Source organism: Chaetura pelagica, unplaced genomic scaffold, assembly GCF_000747805.2.
Source record: "Chaetura pelagica isolate M959 unplaced genomic scaffold, ChaPel_1.0 scaffold109, whole genome shotgun sequence".
In the NCBI taxonomy this organism is placed as follows: Eukaryota; Metazoa; Chordata; class Aves; order Apodiformes; family Apodidae; genus Chaetura; species Chaetura pelagica.
The window spans coordinates 1,084,608-1,104,405 of NW_009970725.1; the positions used below are offsets into that span (position 1 = coordinate 1,084,608).

At 39.2% G+C, this 19,798-nt stretch overlaps 1 protein-coding gene across 1 annotated transcript; it reads left to right on the forward strand.

Moving 5' to 3' along the window:
- Nucleotides 1–612: 612 nt before the first annotated feature.
- Nucleotides 613–18,439, forward strand: OPRK1 (opioid receptor, kappa 1). The gene is made up of 3 exons (XM_010006808.1): nt 613–872; nt 12,446–12,798; nt 17,907–18,439. The coding sequence occupies exons 1-3, from the start codon at nt 613–615 to the stop codon at nt 18,437–18,439; spliced, it is 1,146 nt and encodes a 381-aa protein (XP_010005110.1).
- The last annotated feature ends 1,359 nt before the right edge of the window (nt 18,440–19,798 follow it).

Sequence of the window (19,798 nt, forward strand, 5' to 3'; positions counted from 1 at the left end):
AAGAGCGTCTCTTTGAGGGATCGACACCTTTTCCCAGACTGAAAGAGGTATTTTGTGTCATTAATGTGTCTTTTCTTTGAAAGCAGGTATGTGATCGGGAAAAAAACAACCTGGGGCAGGATATTAAAGCAGATGTGCAGAGAGGTGGTGGGTTTCTTTCTCTCCCACCCTTTATAGCAGAGCTTAGACAGGAAGGAACCCTTGTCATTAGAATACTGTTTGACTTAACATATGGACAATGGGAGAGACAGGGTTAAAGTGTGGGGGTGGACCTGAGCTGTTTCCCATCTGATTTGTTTCTTTGTGCAATCTCTGAGGGTAGAGGAAAACTTCCCTTGTGCACCTGGAGAAGCACCACTTACCCATTAGAGAGCGAGATGTAAAACTTGTAATTGTTTAACATGAATGTGGTTTGCTTAAATCTCTGCTTGGCAAATTACACTTCTCCTCACAGCAGAGCTCCCCTTAACATGTACAAATGTTAGAGGTCTTAACATCTAGTGGCTGTGATAGCACTTCTGTTTCTCTCTCTTCCCTCTTTCCAGCGTACTCACCTCCTGCCGTCTTCACCCTCCTCCCAGCCTCCCTCCTCCCAGTGGGGGCTGTGCCCCTATGGATGCCCCGGTACAGATTTTCCGGGAGGAGCCGGACTCCACTTGCCCCCCAGGGTCCTGTCATCCCCCCAGCACCAGCAGCAGCTGGGTCCTGGGCTGGGTGGACTATGACAGCAATGCCACTGGGGCCTTTGGGGACACCCAGCACAACCACACCAGCATCTCCCCTGCCATCCCCATCATCATCACTGCTGTCTACTCAGTGGTCTTCGTTGTTGGCTTGGTGGGAAACTCGCTGGTCATGTTTGTCATCATAAGGTAAGGGTCTTTAGAATACCTGTTGTTACAAGTGGCCATCCCTAAATTTGGCAGGGAGGGAGGGGGTAGTTTGTGGAAGCTCTCTGGAAATACTCAAACGAGGAGCTAGAAATAATAACTGGGATGAGCCAAACCTTTTCAGTCCCAGAGGTTTGCCTGGAAGCACAGTTAGAAAGGAGAAGCTGGTTAAAAGTGATAAATCCTGCAGCCTGCAGGTAGGGCTCTTTGTGCCCAGGAGCTGTGTTCATCGGGTGCCATCTAGGGATGAGAGGCTGCTTGCATCCCAGGGAAAGCTCATGTGGAAGAAAGAAAACTTCTGCAGGGCAGCTCTTTTCCTCTGTGAGAAGTTCCCAAGGAACAGCTTATGTGTCTAGTCTTGTGGACACCGATATATTGCTGCCTTGTCACCTAGTGGCTCATTTAACAAGGTGGGGAAGAAGGGAAATGATAAAAATACTTGGAACTGTTGTTTCTGGCTTGTAGAGGCTTGTAGAAAGCAAAGTAGACACTGAGAGACGTCTACCTTTCCTAATGTTTTTCAGGAACAGAAGAAAACTGTATATCTGTGTTAGTATTTCATATTAACTATTGATGAAATGGACCAATACTTACACTTGTGTATTAGTGTGTATTTTAGCTTGCAATATATTTTATCTTTCTTTTTGTCCTTTCTTTGCTGCAAGTTGTAAAAATGTCTGGACAGTGCAGACTGACAGGGCCATAATGAGCAACCAAAGAGACTGAAAGCATGCAGCTTTTTGAACTCCTGCTTCACAGTCCATTTGGATCCTGCAAAAAATTCTGAAAAAAATATAATTGTGAAACATTCACTGCTCAAATTGAATCAGCATGTACACAGAAAAAAATGGGAGATATCAGAAGCGAACTTGTTAGTAAAGTGTGCATGGTAAAGGGTCAAGCAATTGCAGAATGATGAAATAACTGTCAGACTTGACATAGGGAGAAATTAACTAGAAGCAGTGAAGTTGTTTGTGAGGTACTTTATAAAAGATGAGTTATAACCAGGTGAATACTATTGAAAAATGTAATTATATCCCTTTTAATAGCAAGTGTAAGAAATAAAGATACCTATGGTCGATGTGGGGAAACCGGTTTGCTCCAGTTTTGTGATGCTGTAATTTTTATACCTCTCCATGCCTCTTTGCCCTTCATTCAGAGTAGATCTTTAATTTCTTTTTGCATTTGCCTTGCCAGCAGAGAACTTCCATACCTGACACACACAGAGCTGCAAAGGCAGAGATTTTCTAAGCCATCAGTCAGTAAAATTATGTTTGATTAACTGGCCTGGGCAGTGGAAATAAATTACAACTTAGAACCTAAATTTAGCCTATCAGGATGATACCAGTGCATATGTATTTCCTTTTTTAATCTCCTGCTGTTACCTTACAAGATTATTTTTGTGAGGGTCTAGCTAGCTATGGCTCACTCTCCTACCCATTCCTATATTAGTTTTCTGCTTCAGCTTGCTCTTGGTCCATCTCTTGATTACATGATCAAAAAAATATGTATGACAAAACACCTGTGGTTAGATTGTTGGGGTTTTTTTTCATTATCCACCTCTCCAAGATTTTCTCTGTGGCAAATCACTTGCTGAAGTGTATGCATATACAAACCTGCAGTTTCAAACTTCTCTTATGATTTTTAAATATTCCAGGTGTTCATACAAGAAGTGTGTTTTCATAATTTTTGTCTTAACCTCTTATTTCCCTCTCTCTTTCCTTCACATACCCTCTCTTCATGATTGCATCTCAAGATGGACTTGTAGCCTGCAGTGCTGTCCTATTGTGTGGAAAGTCAAGGTCTATGGGATATTTATGACAGAAGGTGGCAAGAGAGAGGAGGATCATGTTCCCCAGCCATATCCCATTGCCTCTTGTCCAGCTGCCACAACTCTAAGGGAGGATGTGGATAGATTGTGGCTGTTCTTTACCTTCCAGCTGAGCACGTGGTTTGTGTGAGGCCTGTCGTTACCAGTTCTCATCTTTCTGTGTTCCTCTCCTCTTCTTATTCCCCTCTAGACTCAGAGGCAATGCAGGCCCAGATCCTCTTCTCTTTGCTCTTTTAAGCAACACCTGATATGGCTAGAGTAGTTCAGTTAGAAGGCATCTACAATGATCACCTAGTCTAATTGCCTAACCATGTCAGGCCTGACACTGATTCATCTTCTGGGTGACACAAACAAGATCCTTCATGGTCTGTGACTTTCAGTGAAACACTGTCAGTGCTGTGGTAGATTCAGATGTCGGTTAGTCTTGGGATGCCTCAGAAATAGGCTCAAATCCATCCATAGGCAGTCCTTGGCCTACTCCTTGCATTAATACTCCCACAGAGGCAGTTTTGCTACTTCGGCACAAGGGCTGCTGAAGAAGCTGATGGAGACCCCTGAGTTAGCATCTCAGTATCTTGAGTGAAGCGCTGGGTGTCCAAAATCTTCTTCAGGTGTGGTAGAGTATGTTTCTGCTGAAAGGGAAAACCTTCTCAGAGTTCCGTCAGATGGAAAAGTAACAGGAGAATGGCACTCTGATGACATGTACAGGCTCCTGAAAGAAAATCAGCTTGGTACAGCTCCTGTAAATAGAGATTTGTGTTGAAGGCACAGTGGGAATGGTACTTCAGTATGGTGGTTCCAGCATGGCCTGACAAAATATGTCTCAGGAGACCTGTATTCCTCTTTTGCTTTTATTAGCAGCCTTTAACGCTCTGTCCTGTCTTGAGAAAGTCACTTCATGGCCCTGTGACTTGTTTTCCTCATGTGTAAAATGGAAATACTGGTATTCGGTGTCTCTAAACATACAGCTACTGTTAGATTTAAAAGCCAAAGCTTAAGCACTCATAAATCTAACAGAGCAAGGCAAGGGCTGTTGTGTATACCCCAGACTCCTCAGGCTCATCAAGAATGGTTATTTTTAATGTGCAGAAAGAGCTCTGGGTTGTGCACACAGTGCATCCTGCACTCTTTGTATACCTGTTGTGGTTGGCTCTCCTGGTGTGGCTGGTTTTGTAGAAACTCTCCTTGTGTTCAGGTCAGCTGTGAGGCATGTGGACCCAGCCCCAGGTGGGCTGCAAGCAGGTCAGTAGCTGGCTGGGTGGGCTGTCTGTGCTTCTCACCTGGTGAGCCATGACACACGGGGATGTAGGGAAATACCAGTACTGCGTGGGAAGCACAGTCCTCCCTCCCCCTGTGGAGGAGAAGAGGAAGCATTAAATGGGTTTGTAGAAACCAGGTGAAGTTATCTAACCTCACCTGAGTAAAGTTACAAAGCTATGTGTTTCTTGGGATGTCGAGAATGTATCTCAACCCCAAACCTTTTCTTTTGAGATTAGCTTTACCTCTGCAGTCTTATAAGGTATTTCTGCAGGTGAAATAGTTGGCTGAAGTTGATAAATTAGATGGCTTGTCCTTGGAAGCAAAAAGTCTTCTTCCTCTCTTCCTCCTCCCTCATTATTTCTCTAAAATTTGGTGCTGACTTTAAAGAAAATGATGCTTTTTTTGTGACAGCTGGAGGGGAAGAAAAGTCCCCTGATTAAAGTTACAACTTTAACTATGAATTTGCTCTTATCAAAACCAAAAACTCACTCTGGTAAAAACTCTGGGAGATGCTGTCTTTTACCCAATCCAGATTCCCTTTCTCTAGGTGTCTTACCCCCATTGTTCCTGAATTCATTTTCTGAGAGCAGCTCCTACCATCAGGATCTTAAATAGCCAATCTCATGTTTCTCTTAAAATTATCTTTCAAGCTTCCAGTGAACTGAATAATTTTCTACATTCAAAACCAGCTTTAACAAGAGGCTGTGTCATAGATATGTAAATTTATTCCTAAGGGAAAAGAGAAAGCTTGTATTCCTCTCCTCAGTCTAAGGTTGTATTGTTTTTAAATCTTCTCCACCATTCATTCTAAATGAGATTGAAAATATATAATTTAAAAAGTATTAAAAGTAAAAATTATTCCATATATTTGTTTAAATCAATATTAGATTGTGGTAACATCAAAAGGTTACTTGTTAATTTGCTTTGAATAATTGTTCCAATTGGATGAAATCTTATTTGGAAAGAATATTGTTCTGAAATGAAAAATGAAGCTCTGGAAGCGTCGACCTAACTGGACTGCCTGTTCCCTATTACTTGCAGTTGTTATGATTTCATTCTTTCATGAAATGATGGGTTTGGCTGCTAAAAGCAAAGGCCTAGCTGTAGGCCAGCCTAAACTTCATGAAGTTTATGGCTTTTTCTCTTTTTCACTTGATTAAGCATCCCATAGTTGGGTATTATCAAATGGATTTATAATAATTCATCACAGGACCTCAAAGAGCATCTGGTCTCACCTGACTGAAAGCTAAAATAGTTTTGCTGGGTTCTACAGGATCTGGCCAAATGTGGCACCATTTTAATCACAGCTTTGAAGACTGGTACTTACCAACAGCTTTTACATATGGCAGGAAGACTAGCCTAGCAGGAAACATGGAAGAGGTCAGGTTTATGAAACAAGACAGGTGGTTTGACCAACACAGTCATTTAAACAGAATTTGAATGTTTCTAGTTAATTCAATACCCTGCTAGACAATGACTGAGATCTGAGGGGCTTTTAAGCAGATGAGAAACTCAACATGAGCTCTCTCAATATGATGCTGTGATAAGAAGAGCAGATACTGAAAAGGCAGATAGAGCAGAGGGAAGGATTGGGAGGAATATTTACTAGAGATAATATTAGAGAGTGGCTATAGCTTCTAGTGAGTAATCTGTTTGGATTCTGAAAAGTAATTTGGTATCCATCCAGACACTTCCACTGGGCTAGCAGCCAGGTAGTCATTTATTTGAGAGAAAGGCTTAACTGGAATCGATGTCTAGAAGTACGACAAATTGCAGAGAGCCCTTTTGAACTGGAAGAACGTGAAAACTTACTAGAACTTTTCAGTTTAGCTGCTGGCAAGGCAGAAGGCTTGAGGTAGCTTGTCTGTTCTCAGCCAGGAGAGTGATGGGGAAGCTCATGCTCCTGCCAAAAACGTGGTGTGGGAGCACACGGGGGACGGTGTTGGGGGTGGGGATGGGGGCAGGCTGGCTGGACCCTTCTGGTGAAGGGGAACACAGTGAAGGGAGTGGTCACAAGTGGTGTTCCACAAGGCTCAGTGCTGGGGCAGCTCCTGTTTTAACATCTTTATTGATGATTTGGATGAGGAGGTAGAGTGCACCCTCAGTAAGTTTGGAGTGACAATTTGGGTGGGAGTGTTGATCTGCTTGAGGGTAGGGGGGCTCTGCAGAGGGATCTGGACAGGCTTGATTGATGGGCCAAGGCCAATTGTATGAGTTTCAATAAGGCCAAATGTTGGTTCCTGCATTTGGGCCACAACAACCCCTGGCAACACTACAGGCCTGGGGAGGAGTGGCTGGAGAAAAGGGCAGTATGAATGTTGTCTACAGACAGGCATGAGTGCACCAATAGAATTAGCTGTGAGGAAAAGGTGTGTACAGACGGAATGAGGGCACGGAAAGAGGAGTGTCTGACCATGCTGGCATTCTGCAAAGTGCGAAAAGGATATAAATATCTAAAGGTGCATAGCATTTCCATGGTTTTATTGGGAAGTTTGCCTGCTACCCTGTGTATCATCTTTGTAATATTTATTTCTCTTGAAGCCAGAGGGTTCATCTCTCATTAGATTCACCTTCTAGTCCCTAGAGAAGAGAAAATTAATTCTCGGCACTTCGCTATTTCCAGTTTTGAGACTTTATTTACAATGAAACCTGTTTTCTCTGCATGAGTATGGGAGCCTAACATGATTTTCTTCAGACCATGAGTTCCACTAGTACACAGCAAGAACATGTGCAGACCTATTCTGTTTTCTCTGGTCTTCACACCAATATTCCTGTGCAATATGCGGTGCTCTGCCTGGCTGCTCTTCTCTGCTCCAAAAGTCAGTGCAATTTAGCAGTGCATTAAGAGTTCCTAAACTTAGGTACTCTGCACCTAGAAGACAGAGGATATTATATTTGCTGACTGACTATAAAGCTAAATCCACTTTCCACTGCACCGTAGGTAGCTTAGCCGCTGTGGTTACCACAAGGCAACTGGAAAAGGCCTCCTTGAATAGTGATAGGTGGCAACCTGTGGTAACATGGTTTGGACAAGCAATTCAATGCTTATTAAGACTTCACCCTCAGAAAAGTTGTTTTACCATTCTGCTCGCTGACAGACAGTGGCAGGGCTTTCTGTTAGACAAGTGCTTCAGAATGACTCACTTGCTCAAGTGTGGAGGACAAGAGCAATATTTTCATTGTGGAAGATGTCAGCTGTGCTTTTCCCCTTTTCCAGTTAGCTGTGTCTTAAAATTTCCTGCATTTCACTTGTATAATCTCCTTTGGAAAAGTGTGTGTTCAATTTGTCTCCACTGTGAACTCTTCTGAGGCAGGTGAGGAAAACAAAAAAAATGGGTAGAGTCCAGATAAAGTCTCCCAGCTGAATACTATGAGGGACTGATAAGTTCTCCCTGAGCTGGGTCCCTGCTGATGTATGCATAAATTGCCTTACTAGATGATTCTATACTTATTATAAAGTGAGGTCCCTTGTCTCCCATTCAACTTTATTACAGGAGTGCTGTCCAGAGATTCAGGTCTCCACATGTCCAAGTATGCATTTGTCCTATAAAACATTCCCAGCAGTGGCATTTAATACTCATCTTTGTGGCAAAATGGATAGTTGGTGTTTTTTTCTGAGAACACAAGTGATACCCCCACTCCAACTCTGTATGTGAGAGTTTGGAATTCTTTCCTTATGTCTTTTCTGCAGAAACATCTAAGGGGAGCAATCATTCACTAACATTTGGCTGTTTCCAGGCAAGTTCTGCGTACATAACTACCTATGGAGATCAAAGCTTTTCCAAATAATAAGAAGTAAAGCAAGACCTTGAGAAATCTTTTACTGAAGCTGCTAACCCTGTCCCCTGGAGCAATGAGATTTGTTCTCTTTGCCAGGCAATCTCTACAGCACAGAAAACACGCTTCCGTCTACCACAAACACATTAGAAACATTTTGCTCTGCTAAGGGGCCTCATGTCCTTAATGAAAAATGCATAAATCTTTTCAAGAGATAAGACCAATAGGACAGGTGGATGTTATCAGAAGCAGAGACTCAGCACTCACCAGCGGAATGTACCTGCAGCAAGTAGATATTCAAAACTCACCTGGATGCAGTCCTGTGTAATGTGCTGTAACAGGTGATCCTATTTAGTGAGGGAGTTGGACTAGAGGGTCTCTAGAGGGCTCTTCTAACTCTGACAGTTCCTTGATTCTGTGATTCTGTATTACGACGGGCTGTGTAACACCCTGGGAACTCCCCATAACATACCCTGTTACTGGAAAACATCTGCAGCACCAGAAAGTTTCTCAACAGAGTCAGCTGCTTGACAAGGTCTAGATTCATCTTACTTGCCAGCAGAGGTAAAAAACCCAGCTATATAGTCTGAGCTAATTTTCTAGGTTTTCTAATAATAATATTAGACATATTTGCTTTGGATAGAGTGTAAATTTTGTAACAATCTGCATTCTCATTATTTCAGTTGAATGCATAATATATATCACAGCACCTTAGCATTTCTCATGGAAATCATGGAAGCACAAATTTCACAGTACTTGTGTTTTCAATATGAAGTGTGTTTATTCAATAAAAGGCTCTTAAACTCACATAAAAATATTAAAAGTCCTTATCATAGAAGGAGGAAAAAAAGTTCACATTTATTAAGTGTGAATTTTCCTTCATTTTTACCAGGATATATGTGGACTTGAATTCTATAATTCAGAAACTGATTACTTAGCTCAAAAGGGAAAGCTTAAAATCACAGAACCATAGAATGGTTAAGGTTGGAAGGGACCTGAAAGATCATAAGGTTCCAACCTCCCTTCTATGAGCAGGGACACCTCACACTAGACCGGGCTACACAAAGCCTCATCCAGCCTGACCTGAAACACCTCCAGGGAGGGGGCATTAGCTTCCATGTCTAATCTAAACCTGCAAGATCTTGTTGGGGCTCAGTTTATGGCTAGTTCAGGAGAGCAATGGAAGTAGAAAATTGTAAGGTTTTTAATGATGACCTCTGACATTCAGGTAGATTATGCTCCCTGAGAGGAGACAAGGTCATTATTTTATGCTTTAAGCCACTTAAAAATAGGCATCTCTAGATGCTTATTAATAAAGATAATTCCAATTTAGGATACTATTTTGTAGGCAACATGTACAATTTTTAGAGGCTCTTAACAATTTTTATATTAAAGGCAGGCAGCCTTTAAATGTGTGCAGTGAAAGTGTTTTCTGAGGTTCCATCCCTTGCTAAATTCTGTCTCTCATTCAAAATGTGGTAATAAAATATTATCCTATGTGAACATGGTAACAGCAGCATATTTATTTTTACATTCTTTAAATTATCTCAGTCTTTGTTTCATATTGGCACAAGCCTTTTATATTGACTTACCAAGATTCAAAGCATAGCTGAGCGATCTTCTTGACATAGGCTGTGTTTAGAATGGATCTTCCTGTTGAGTTTTGGGGTTTTTTTTGGTTGTTGTGTTTTGGTGTTGGTTTTTTTCCTTCCCTGTTCTGATGCAGTATGATATGAGTGTGTCCTGAACATAGCTTTGAGATTTAGAGCTTTCCTGACAGCTTTTCAGATCCTTGATCTCCATATCCTTCATTCGAAGGAACCTAATGGAACTGAGCCTGCATCCTGCTGATAGATGTTTTTTCAATTTGCTTTTAGATGTGCTTCATCTTTCCTTTTCATTCACTGACCCAGGTATCTGCCAAAAATATGTGTGATACACCCCATTGTATTTCATGCTTTTGTACTGGAGAATGTTGTTGTAGTATATTTGTTAGTTTTGCTCCCTTCCTCATTCCTTATTTCATACTGCAGGGAACACTTTAACCTATTACAGCCACATAAAAAAAAATTGACCAGAGCCTCCTTCCCAGCTTTTATTACCTTTGCTAATGTTACTGTGTAATTTAGAACCACACTCCTCTCCTCTGCTTGAGATAATAACTTGAAAGGGTTCCATTAGCAAATTTAGTAATGTATTTGGATTATTCTGAAAGCATATCTACTTTTTAATAGCATGCTTCTTTCTTCTGTTACCACAATTTCATGTATAAGCTTTGGCTGGAGGTGTGATTTCTTCCTATTTACTGTCTTAAAAAGCTGTGCAACGTAAATTCAACTTCAGAAGGAAAAGTACAGCAATGATAAGTCAACCTAGAAATAGAGAAAATTTTTCTAAGGGTCAGTTTAAAGTAAGTCTTAAAAAACTTTCCACTTTCAAGAAGTGGATGTAGCCTAAGTTGTGATAATTTTGTGAATTTTACTTTTGCCATGCAAGTAGACATAATTTAAATCTTTCTAGACACAAGATTTCCCCAGAATTACTTATACAACAGTAATTGATAATTATTTCAATGTTCTTTGAAAGTTATGCCTCAAAGACACTAAGAAAACATTTGTAATTAATTACCAATGTGCCATCTAGAGCTTTATGGGAGAAATAGCACACTGTGGGTTTTTATTTTCCCCATTCTATTTTCATTCCCATATACAGCTTTGATTTAGTTACATTGAAAATTGTCTAAATGCTGATGCTGGAATGACTGTGTATGCCTTACTACCTGTAAATGACAAGACATTCTTCCTGTTGGATCAACAGTAGTGAGGAAAATTCATTTTCTTATGTGTATATGTGTTGCATAGTGGAAAAAAGAAATAAAAATGGTAACTTTACATGTATAACATAAATAGTACCTAAACAAAGAACATGCTTTACGCAGCTTCAAAAATCTGAATTTTGAAGTTACCTAAAATATATAGTTCAATTTTACAGAGTCTTTCCTATTCTGTCATTGAAAGGCTGTGGGGAAAAGGGAAAGGGGCACTAGGAAATGTAGTGTATGTGGTTGCAGTGTCGCACACAAGAAGGGATTTAGTTAACGTTGCAAAGAACAGGAAATGCCAGATACAAAGATTTTCAGATATATCATTTTTTCAAGTCTAATAGAATCCTCCTTATTTTCCACTACTTTTCTGATTTTCTTTAAGGAAAAAAGGTCAAACTAGTTATTCTGTATATGAAAGTAAACTTTCCTTTTTCAAACCCTTGGGGAAGTTTTTAAAGAATTACAGAAATAATGATTCAGAAGAACTATTAGTTACTTCACCTCTGTCTATCACAGGCCAATGCATTTCATTTAAATATGCCTGTATTGAATCTAGTAACTTGAATTTAACTGAAGCCCACACTTTTCAAAGCAGCAGACATTGATTTGGAGACATCAAAAGATGGAAAAAATTACTCCTTTCTTGTGTAATTTGTTCCCAATAATAATCACCTTTGCTGTTAGGTAAAATCCATCACTGTTTCTCATCTGAGTTTGTCTGGCTTTGACTTTTACCTGTTTGTCCTTGTTACGCTTTTCTTTGCAGTCTGAAAGAGCTCTTCAGTACCTGCTGTTCTCCCTCTGTAGAGGTCTTCAGACATTGTAATCAAGTTGCCTCTTAGTGTTGTTTTTGATAAACTGAATGGGCTGAGCTCTTTTAAATTACTTGCAGTAAGAGTTTTCTCCATTCTTTTCACTTATTTTTGTGGAGCTTTTAGTGCACCCTGTCCAACTTTTCATGGTCTTTTTTCTTCTGCCATATGAACAAAACAACAATTCCAAATATCATCAGTGATGTCCATAGCAGTAAAATCACCTTTCTACTACTCCTTCTCAGACGCTTAATGGAAATTAGTTCAGTGTAGCACAGATTTACAATCTGAGTCTTTAGTGAATTTTTGTTCAGTCTTTCAACTGGGGTACAATTAGAGCTGCTTCTTATTTTTTATTATTTTTATTTTATTTTATTTTACCAGAAGGGGTGTTCCTAGTCTGTTAATGTGTCTTTTACTTGTTCTTCCTACCTACATAGTTTCATATTTGTATTGGAACAGTGTCTTATAGTCTATAATGTGACCTAAAGGACAGATGTTTATTCTTCTGTGTAGGCTGAGGTTCTTACCAGCTAGACAAAACAAGTGCTTAATTTTGATGAAATTAAAGGATGCAGAAAAAAATATTGCTATGATCATTTCCACACACAACCCCCCTGCCCCCTCCCACTCCCCGTGTGGTTTCCTCCTTAAGCACTAGACATCTTTTTCATTAGCACAAAAGAGAGGACTGGGAAAAGCTGAAGATAAGAAAGAAGGAGAATTTGGAAGTGATGGAGCAAAGAGGGGAAATGACTAAAATCTGTATTAGCTGGCATTGTTGCAGTGAATTAAAGGAAGATTAAATGTATTTATATCTGTGTTTTTGCCCATAGTAAATAGTTCTAAATGCTAATGCAGATGCTAAGAGACTGAGTCCAACGTGTTTGGTATTATCCCCGGGGTCTTGCATTGGTGTGCACTTCTGTAATGAATTAGAAATGCCAGAAAAACACCCAGCTATGATGAAGCTTGATGGAGAAAATGTTATATATCCGAATGTGCATAATCATATTTTGAAATACTAAAGCCTTACTTTTTTGTTCTTCAGATACACAAAGATGAAGACAGCAACCAACATCTACATTTTCAATCTAGCCATGGCAGATGCACTAGTTACCACGACTATGCCTTTCCAAAGCACTGAGTACCTGATGAACTCGTGGCCCTTTGGTGATGTGCTGTGTAAAATAGTTATTTCCATTGACTATTACAACATGTTTACCAGCATATTCACACTGACCATGATGAGTGTTGATCGATACATTGCTGTGTGTCACCCTGTGAAGGCACTGGACTTCCGTACACCTCTCAAAGCGAAGATAATCAACATCTGTATTTGGCTACTGTCCTCATCTTTTGGCATATCTGCCATAGTTCTTGGGGGTACCAAAGTCAGGGAAGGTGAGTGTGAGTATTTAAAATTCAGTTGTTTTTTTTTTTTTTTCTTGAATGACATAAAATGGAGTTTTGAATACTGAGTAAACCTGACTGATTCCTTTTTCAGAACTTATGTCTATATTTCTGACATTTTGAAATATATTGTGGAACATGACAGTAAGACATATAAATAATTTAAGTTCAGATGACCTGGCCAACTAAATAATCCTAAAATGTGCTTTGAAGCAGTGTCTGTGCTAGAGTGAAACCATCAAAAACTACTAGCAGACAGTGGGGGAAAATGATCACGAACTTTTTCATGGTGGACAGATCAAAGCTCAGTTTAGGATGAAACTTGAAATGTGGGCTTAAGATGCTTTTTTTAGATGTTGTGAGAGCAGTTTTGATGACTTTTTTTAAGAGCAGAAACTAGATTGCTTTGCATTAGTATTAGTATTAAAACTACCATTAGTATTAGGATCTGGCAACTTATCATCAGCAGCCATTGCACAGAACTTGAAGGCGTGGTGAAGACAGGAAACGACAGTAGCTGGAGAGAGAAATTAAAACTAAATTATATGTAACAGCATCTCAAATTCTGGTTTAAAGAGGTATGGGGATGTATATGGAGACTTGGAAAAGTTGAAAATAAGGATCAGCAGAGGAGCTGGGAATACAGACTATGGCAGGGAAACAACTACAAGAACATGAATTCAAAGAGATCTGTATGCAGACCACCTATAGGGTCTGCTTGAAAATTATAATCCATGAAGTAGTGTGGACTTAGCCTTATAACTGGTGACTCATTGCCAAAACTGCCATGCTATGGGGTTAATCTTATTTTGATATCTTCCTTGAGAAGGAAAGGGGAGAAGCATTCTCACATACATATACTTCCTACCCACAGGCATGACTGCAGTGCAGGAGCACCTCAGTGTCTTCAAAGGGCTTGAGGCCTCTAACAATGTCCTTGGGCTGGGGCCTTCGTGTTACATGGATGGCTCGATAAAATACAAGGCGTGCATAGTTATTTGGTCTTGTTTGATATATAAATTTTAGTCTTGTTTGATATATAAATAATCTTTTGAAAAACAATAATTTTCTGAACTAATTAGAAAAGTTTCCCTCCTCTCAAAGAAATGGTGAACTTTACATAAGGATACTGTTTTGTCTGGCAGATACAATAAATGTTATGTGTTGAACCGTTTGGCAGAGATCAATGCAAACAAAACATTTCAGTAACAGCTGCACAAGGGCTGATTTATTTTACTGAAGAGTATAGATTTTGTTCTTGCTGTTGGTCTTCTGGTGGGTAAGTGACAGAAGAGTCTTCTGGAAACTCCTCTTTCAGCCCTTTAGGGGATAAAGTATCCCGGTCCTGGTCTGCAATGCTGTAACCCTTCTCCCCAGAAAATTTTTAACCTGCTCTATAAAACAATATCTAACTCAGGAAACCTTAGCTTCCATGCATCTTGATTTGGAAAGAATGATTATCCCACCACATATGGGATCTTGAAGGCCATGGGACATTGGCTGGGTCAGGCGTTTTGTTGGACTGTGCTGAACTAGCAGAATATTCCTGTTATTCACTGTAAGCATCACATTTAGATCAAGGGGCTGCTCTCAGGCCAGCAATGATGAAACACCTTTTCCACAGTACGTGGCAGGTAGCCTTTTTTTTTATTCCTGAAGGCAGAGACCAGCAATCCCCAGCTCAGCTAGGCCAAGTAGTGCGGAAAATTGTCAGCAAATGCTTGTCAGCCCCTACTGTTCTTTCCTGCTTGTCTGATCTAAGGTCTCTCTTGAGCATTTGCTGACATTTATCTTGTCTGGTGTGTTCAAGAATTATGTTGATAAATCTGAAGTGGAAAAGCAGGGATCTTCCCTTTGCCAGACAGCTGGATCTCAGGACTGAAACTTTATGTTATGTTGGTCAAAAGAGGTTTTATTTATTTGCTAGAAAGCCTCTGTTGGATTCGGGTTTGAACAACAGCTGAACTTGAAGTGGAAAGTGATTATATTTAAAGTTCCCACCCTGTGCTTGGTTAGTCCCTTTGGTTCTCACAGTACATGATTCCCAGTAGGATCTTTCTGGATACATTGGAGAATTGGGCCTGTTCAGCCCAGAGAAGTGAAGGCTCCAGAGGGACCTTATAGTGGCCTTCCAGTACTTGAAAGGGGACCTGCAGGAAAGCTGGGGAGGGGCTTTTCACTAGACAAGATAGTGATAGGACAAGGGGTAATGGTTTTAAACTGAGAAAGGGGAGATTTAGGTTAGATATTAGGAAGAAATTCTTCACTATAAGGGTGGTGAGGAACTGGAATGGGTTGCCCAGAGAGGTTGTTCCCCCATCCCTGGAGGTTTTTAAGGCCAGGTTGGACGAGGTTTTGTGCAGCCTGGTCTAGTGGTGGGAATCCCTGCTCAATGATTCTAAGATTTTCCCTGCAGAGTAAATTATCCATCTGTGTAAATATTCCCTATCTGGCCTTAATGGAGGCTTTCTTGCTGAAGAATTGTTCACTTAAAAAAATAAAATTAGAGGTTCTACTCGTGTTTCCAGTAATAGTATAAAGGCTCCATTTGAGTACAGAGGAGTATGGATGTCTGAAGGTGAAATAATTAATAATGTATCTAAACAGAAATATATTTCCTGTGTCAAGATTAAGATTAATATTAAATGGTAGCTTATCAAACACATTTTAAAATATATTTACATTAAAATGCCATCTAGAATGCACTGTTTTTCCTTAAATATATCCACGTATTTTGAATATTTGGCTTTCAGAGTGGGAAAAGCCAGTATGAAATTTCAAGTACTCTGTTTGTGACACTGCACTTAGTTCTGCATGTTTTAAGACAACAAAAATAAAATCTAAATTGAATTTTAATATCTTCCAAAGTTCCTGAAAATTATTACCATGTTCTCCATTATATTCAGGACCTTTGAGGATTGTTTGCAAGTTGTAAACTGGGAAAATATAAATAAGTTCCACACAATTCATAGCATTATATATATATCTAGTGAGACACACAAATATTAAAGAATTTAGAATAAGATTTTCCATCAAAAGTAAACTGTGGTGAGATGTAAGACAATAAAGAAATTTCAATTCAATATTTTCAATTTCAGTTCAAATTCAATAATTTAGAAGTCTAAAACATCATTGCTGTCTGCAAATTATATTAAAATGTAGCAAGTATGACTGAATGAGTTTAATAAATATATGAAATCATGTCAGTAGATCTGAAGAGGCAGTTTCCTCAGGGAGGGGGTTTCTGTGAGCAGATGACTATGTTCCAGAGCAGTCATCTGTGATCACACCTCACTTTTGACCAGCACTGAACAACTGGATGCAGCTTCAATAGTCTAGATAATATAGCTGCATCCTGATTTTATTGCTGCTGCTAGGCCATGTTCTGCTACAAATATCAGTAATAATCAATGTGAAAAATTATTTGAAGATGATTGTTGACATCTCTAGAATAAAACTGAGTAAAAGCGACTACACTTACGAAAACCTAGATCACAAAAGACTTAGGAAAGTTGACTGAGTATCAAGAATCTGTTAGGTCATACTTGTGCTGTCAGAGTCTTCCTTCAACCTTGAAAGATACGTCTTTTCACTTTTCATCTTTCAGAATCATCCATTAGTTGTTATTTAACATAAAACATCAAAATATAAAGCTTTTATTTCAACTTTTTTTATTTGAATGTTTCAGTATTCAAGATCACCCACTAACAGTTTTCTGATATTCAACTGTGGAAACATCTATCTGGTACCATAATGATAATTTCACTCCCTAGTTGTTTTCAACTTCCAAATTTTCAACTTTTCAATTTTCAAAATAAATTCTCTGCAGTATTGTCTAGATTAGTGAAGCATTTTGATAGCAGAGACATATGGCTTGGTGGACTTTTTCTGACTAGTTCTGCTGGAGATAGATATAAAGTAGTGGTGTGTAAAAGTATATTATATCATATAGTAAATCATTCCACCCTTAGATCTGATTCAATAAAAGCCAATACATAAAAATTTGTAGAGGAATGACAAATGCCATGAGAAAAATGAAAAAAAAAAAATATATCCAAAGAATAATGTAGTGCTGAAGAGGATAAAATCTAAAATCTTAGCTGCAATTCAGAGAGAAAAATCGCTGTTACCTTGACTTGTCTTCTGTAGAGTTTAACTGCTGGTAGGAGTTGTAAATGTACCCCTTCTCTTGCCGTGCCATTTATCTTGTTTCTTGATTTTCCCAAATGGTTTATATTCTGGGAGGCTCCAATGAGATCAGCAAATGAAGCCCCAGATATTTCATTCCTTAGCAGCTTCCTGTCAGATGGAAAATTTCTGGGACATAAAAATCAAATGACAACCTGTGACTCTGAATCCTGCCATGGACAATCAAAAACGGAGTGGGCTAGTGTCAGTAGCCCAGATCCTCCAGTCTCTGCACAGGATGAATTTTCAATTACATGATCTGCAAAAAGAGTGGCTTCCATTTCAGTCCACATGCACACATAACTTATTTGCTTCCATTTAACTGAAAAGAGAGTGCTGCCAGGAAATAAGTTTTTTTTCTAAAGGCAAACAATTTCATGTATTCCATTTGCACTGCACAAGGCATGTGGGAAAAGATTATTACACAATTATCATGTATTGACAAAATCTTATTATGATCAAAACCTCATTTGGCTCTAACCATTAATGATGCCAAAAATCTATCTCTGCATAAACAAAACATATGTGGTTTGATAATAATTATGAGATTTCTACACCATTGAAAATGGTACTTAGTCTACCTTTAAATTTCAGGGAGATTCAAATAGAAACATCTTTTAAAAATTTTTAGTTTTGTGCTCTGTGTTTTTAGATCCTCCTGTGGGAAACAAGTTTTATACAATGTTGCGCATTTTAAAAAGCTCCTGCCTCTCTAAATAATTTCTAGACAGCTGCATAAACCCAGTTTCAATGGTAATTGAAAGGTTTCCTTGGAGTGCTTTAATGATAATGCCATTTGCTAGCATCACATTACATGATAATCACTTTTCCTAGCTTATGCTAGATAATTATATTGTTTAGAATATCTAATAATAGAACAATTTTCTTTTTCTTGCATCTTTTGTTCCTAGACACTGCTAGCACTGAATGCTCCTTGCAATTCCCTGACAAAGATTATGTGTGGTGGGACCTCTTCATGAAAATCTGTGTCTTTGTCTTCGCGTTTGTTATTCCAGTTCTCATTATAATTGTTTGCTATACTCTGATGATCCTGCGCCTTAAAAACGTTCGGCTTCTCTCAGGGTCTCGAGAAAAAGATCGAAACCTGCGTCGCATCACCAGGTTGGTGCTTGTGGTTGTGGCAGTTTTTATTGTCTGTTGGACTCCTATTCACATTTTTGTGCTGGCTGAAGCGTTAGGGGATGTGTCCCACAGTACTGCTGCTGTATCCAGCTATTACTTCTGTATTGCTTTGGGTTACACCAACAGCAGCCTCAACCCAATCCTGTATGCTTTTTTGGATGAAAACTTCAAGAGATGCTTCAAGGACTTCTGCTTCCCCTTTAAGATGAGGATGGAGAGGCAGAGCACCAGCAGAGTCAGAAACACTGTGCAAGACCCGGCGTATATGAGGGAAGCAGATGGGACAAATAAGCCTGTATGACTAGTCGTGGAAATGTCATCTTACTGTCCTCAAGAGAGAGAAGAGTCCAACGACCTGGGAGTCACACAAATTACCACTGCAGTTTGAACTAGACTCCTAACAAAAACCTCCTGAACTTTAGCTCAAATGGAAAGGACCTGGCTGATGATCAGGTTTTGGCACCATGTTTGCTGGTACTTCAGCAGGTACTAACACAAATTTCTGGGAAGAGGATGTAGTGTTGTACCTGATGTTTCTGGATAGTGGAAGTTCTGGCTTTTCCCTTTACAATATGAACTGTCATACTGAGCAACATTGGGTCATAACACTGAGTTATGCCAGAAACTTTTGCCTCGACAGTGACTGCATCTGAACTATGTAGTTTGGTGATTTGATTGGTCTTTTTTACAGTGAAGAGTGTTGTTTAGGTTTCTGCAGAACAATGGCAGAGCTATAATCAACATTGTTCTCAACTAATGTATCTGTAACATTTGTTTGTGTTGTGGAAATCCAAGTTAAGCATGATCTGCCTACACACCAAAAGGATTTTATTGTCTCTGTATGGTAAAGCATTTTAACATTAAAAAATATTGGCCTTTAAGGACAATTATTAGTGTATTTTTGGCACATGTTTAATCACCTATGTGTAATGTTTTCTGTGTGATTTTCCAAGGTGATTGTATATTTATTGATTGTGAGTAGTATACTAAGAATTTTTCAGAGTGTATTTTGAGCAAGACACTAGAAAACTTCAAATACTTCACTTGTTACAAAACTAATGAAAACCTGTGCCATGTTCATTACTGGGGGTGGGGGTGGATGTGGGCAGTTATCACATGCCATTTTCAGTAAAGGATGTAAATGGACATACTTAAAATTAGTGCTGTACTTGTTTTCCTGGACAATTTGTAAGCAGACTAAAATAAATATTTAATGAATTAGAAACTAATGAAATAGCACATTGATTAACTGGATTGATATGAGTAAAATGAAGATTAAATGTACTGGATGTTTTAGTGGTATTTGGTTTGGAAAAGTTCCCATTTTGTTGATGAAATGTTTTCTTTGATACAGTCCTATGAATTTAGTACATTCCTCTGTTCTCCTGTGAAGATGGAGATGCCAGGGCACAGCTACACAAGTTACTGGCTTGCTGAAGGTAAGTTTATGGTAAAACTGAGCCTAACTTTCAGTCTGTAGTCTTTTGCCTTCCTAATCACTATAGAAAATACCACCACTTCTGCTACTGCTGAAGTTTGGAGAAAAGCTCTCATCTTCATTGGAAACAGATTGTCACCAGGTATCTTCCTGGTAACTTTGTTCTTTTTACAAAATCATGAATAAGGTTGGTAACTTCATTGCATGGCAAATTTTATCAAA